General features: G+C 68.4%; 1 protein-coding gene across 1 annotated transcript; it reads left to right on the forward strand.

The window, feature by feature from the left end:
- The first annotated feature begins 131 nt into the window (after nt 1–131).
- Nucleotides 132–604, forward strand: LOC115285161 (lysosomal alpha-glucosidase-like). The gene is made up of 2 exons (XM_029931523.1): nt 132–245; nt 322–604. The coding sequence occupies exons 1-2, from the start codon at nt 138–140 to the stop codon at nt 502–504; spliced, it is 291 nt and encodes a 96-aa protein (XP_029787383.1). The 5' UTR covers nt 132–137; the 3' UTR covers nt 505–604.
- Nucleotides 605–618: the final 14 nt, after the last annotated feature.

Genomic DNA, 618 nt, shown 5'->3' on the forward strand with positions numbered 1-618 from the left:
CCCCTGCCCCTCCTCTGTTCTCCCCCACCCCTCCTCCCTTGCCCTCCTCTCACCTCCCCCTTGCCCCTCCTTCCCCTTCTCTCCCCCTCCCCTTGCCCGCCTGCTCATGGCGCTGCCTCTCCGCAGGCTCCCCCTTCATGCCGCCATACTGGGGCCTGGGCTTCCACCTCTGCCGCTGGGGCTACACCTCCACGGCCGTCACCCGCCAGGTGGTGGAGAACATGACCAGGGCCCACTTCCCCCTGGTGAGCGCCGGGCGGCCCCGGGGCGGGTATGCGAGCGGGAGCTGGGCCGGGACTCCGACCTGCGCTGTGGCCACAGGATGCTCAGTGGAATGACCTGGACTACATGGACGCCAAGAGGGACTTCACTTTCAACAAGGACGGCTTCGGGGACTTCCCGGCCATGGTGCGGGAGCTCCACCAGAGCGGGCGACACTACGTGATGCTCGTGGTGAGCCCCCCGCTGGGCCCTGCCCACGGCGGCCTGCCCCTGCCGCGCTGAGGGTCCTTGGTGTGGATGGACGGGCATTACACTCCCAGCCCGGGCCCCGCTGTCCGGTGATGTCCAGCGTCAGGCTCCCTGGAAATGTCCTGTGTTGCTTGGGATCCTTTGGTC

The sequence above is a fragment of the Suricata suricatta genome, unplaced genomic scaffold, assembly GCF_006229205.1.
Source record: "Suricata suricatta isolate VVHF042 unplaced genomic scaffold, meerkat_22Aug2017_6uvM2_HiC HiC_scaffold_47520, whole genome shotgun sequence".
NCBI lineage: Eukaryota > Metazoa > Chordata > Mammalia > Carnivora > Herpestidae > Suricata > Suricata suricatta.

Bases quoted from the DNA above. Each gene is read 5' to 3' on its own strand.
- LOC115285161 (XM_029931523.1), top strand. From the start codon at position 138: ATGCCGCCATACTGGGGCCTGGGCTTCCACCTCTGCCGCTGGGGCTAC. The intron at 246-321 runs GTGAGCGCCGGG...CTGTGGCCACAG, and splicing joins CCAGGGCCCACTTCCCCCTG to GATGCTCAGTGGAATGACCT.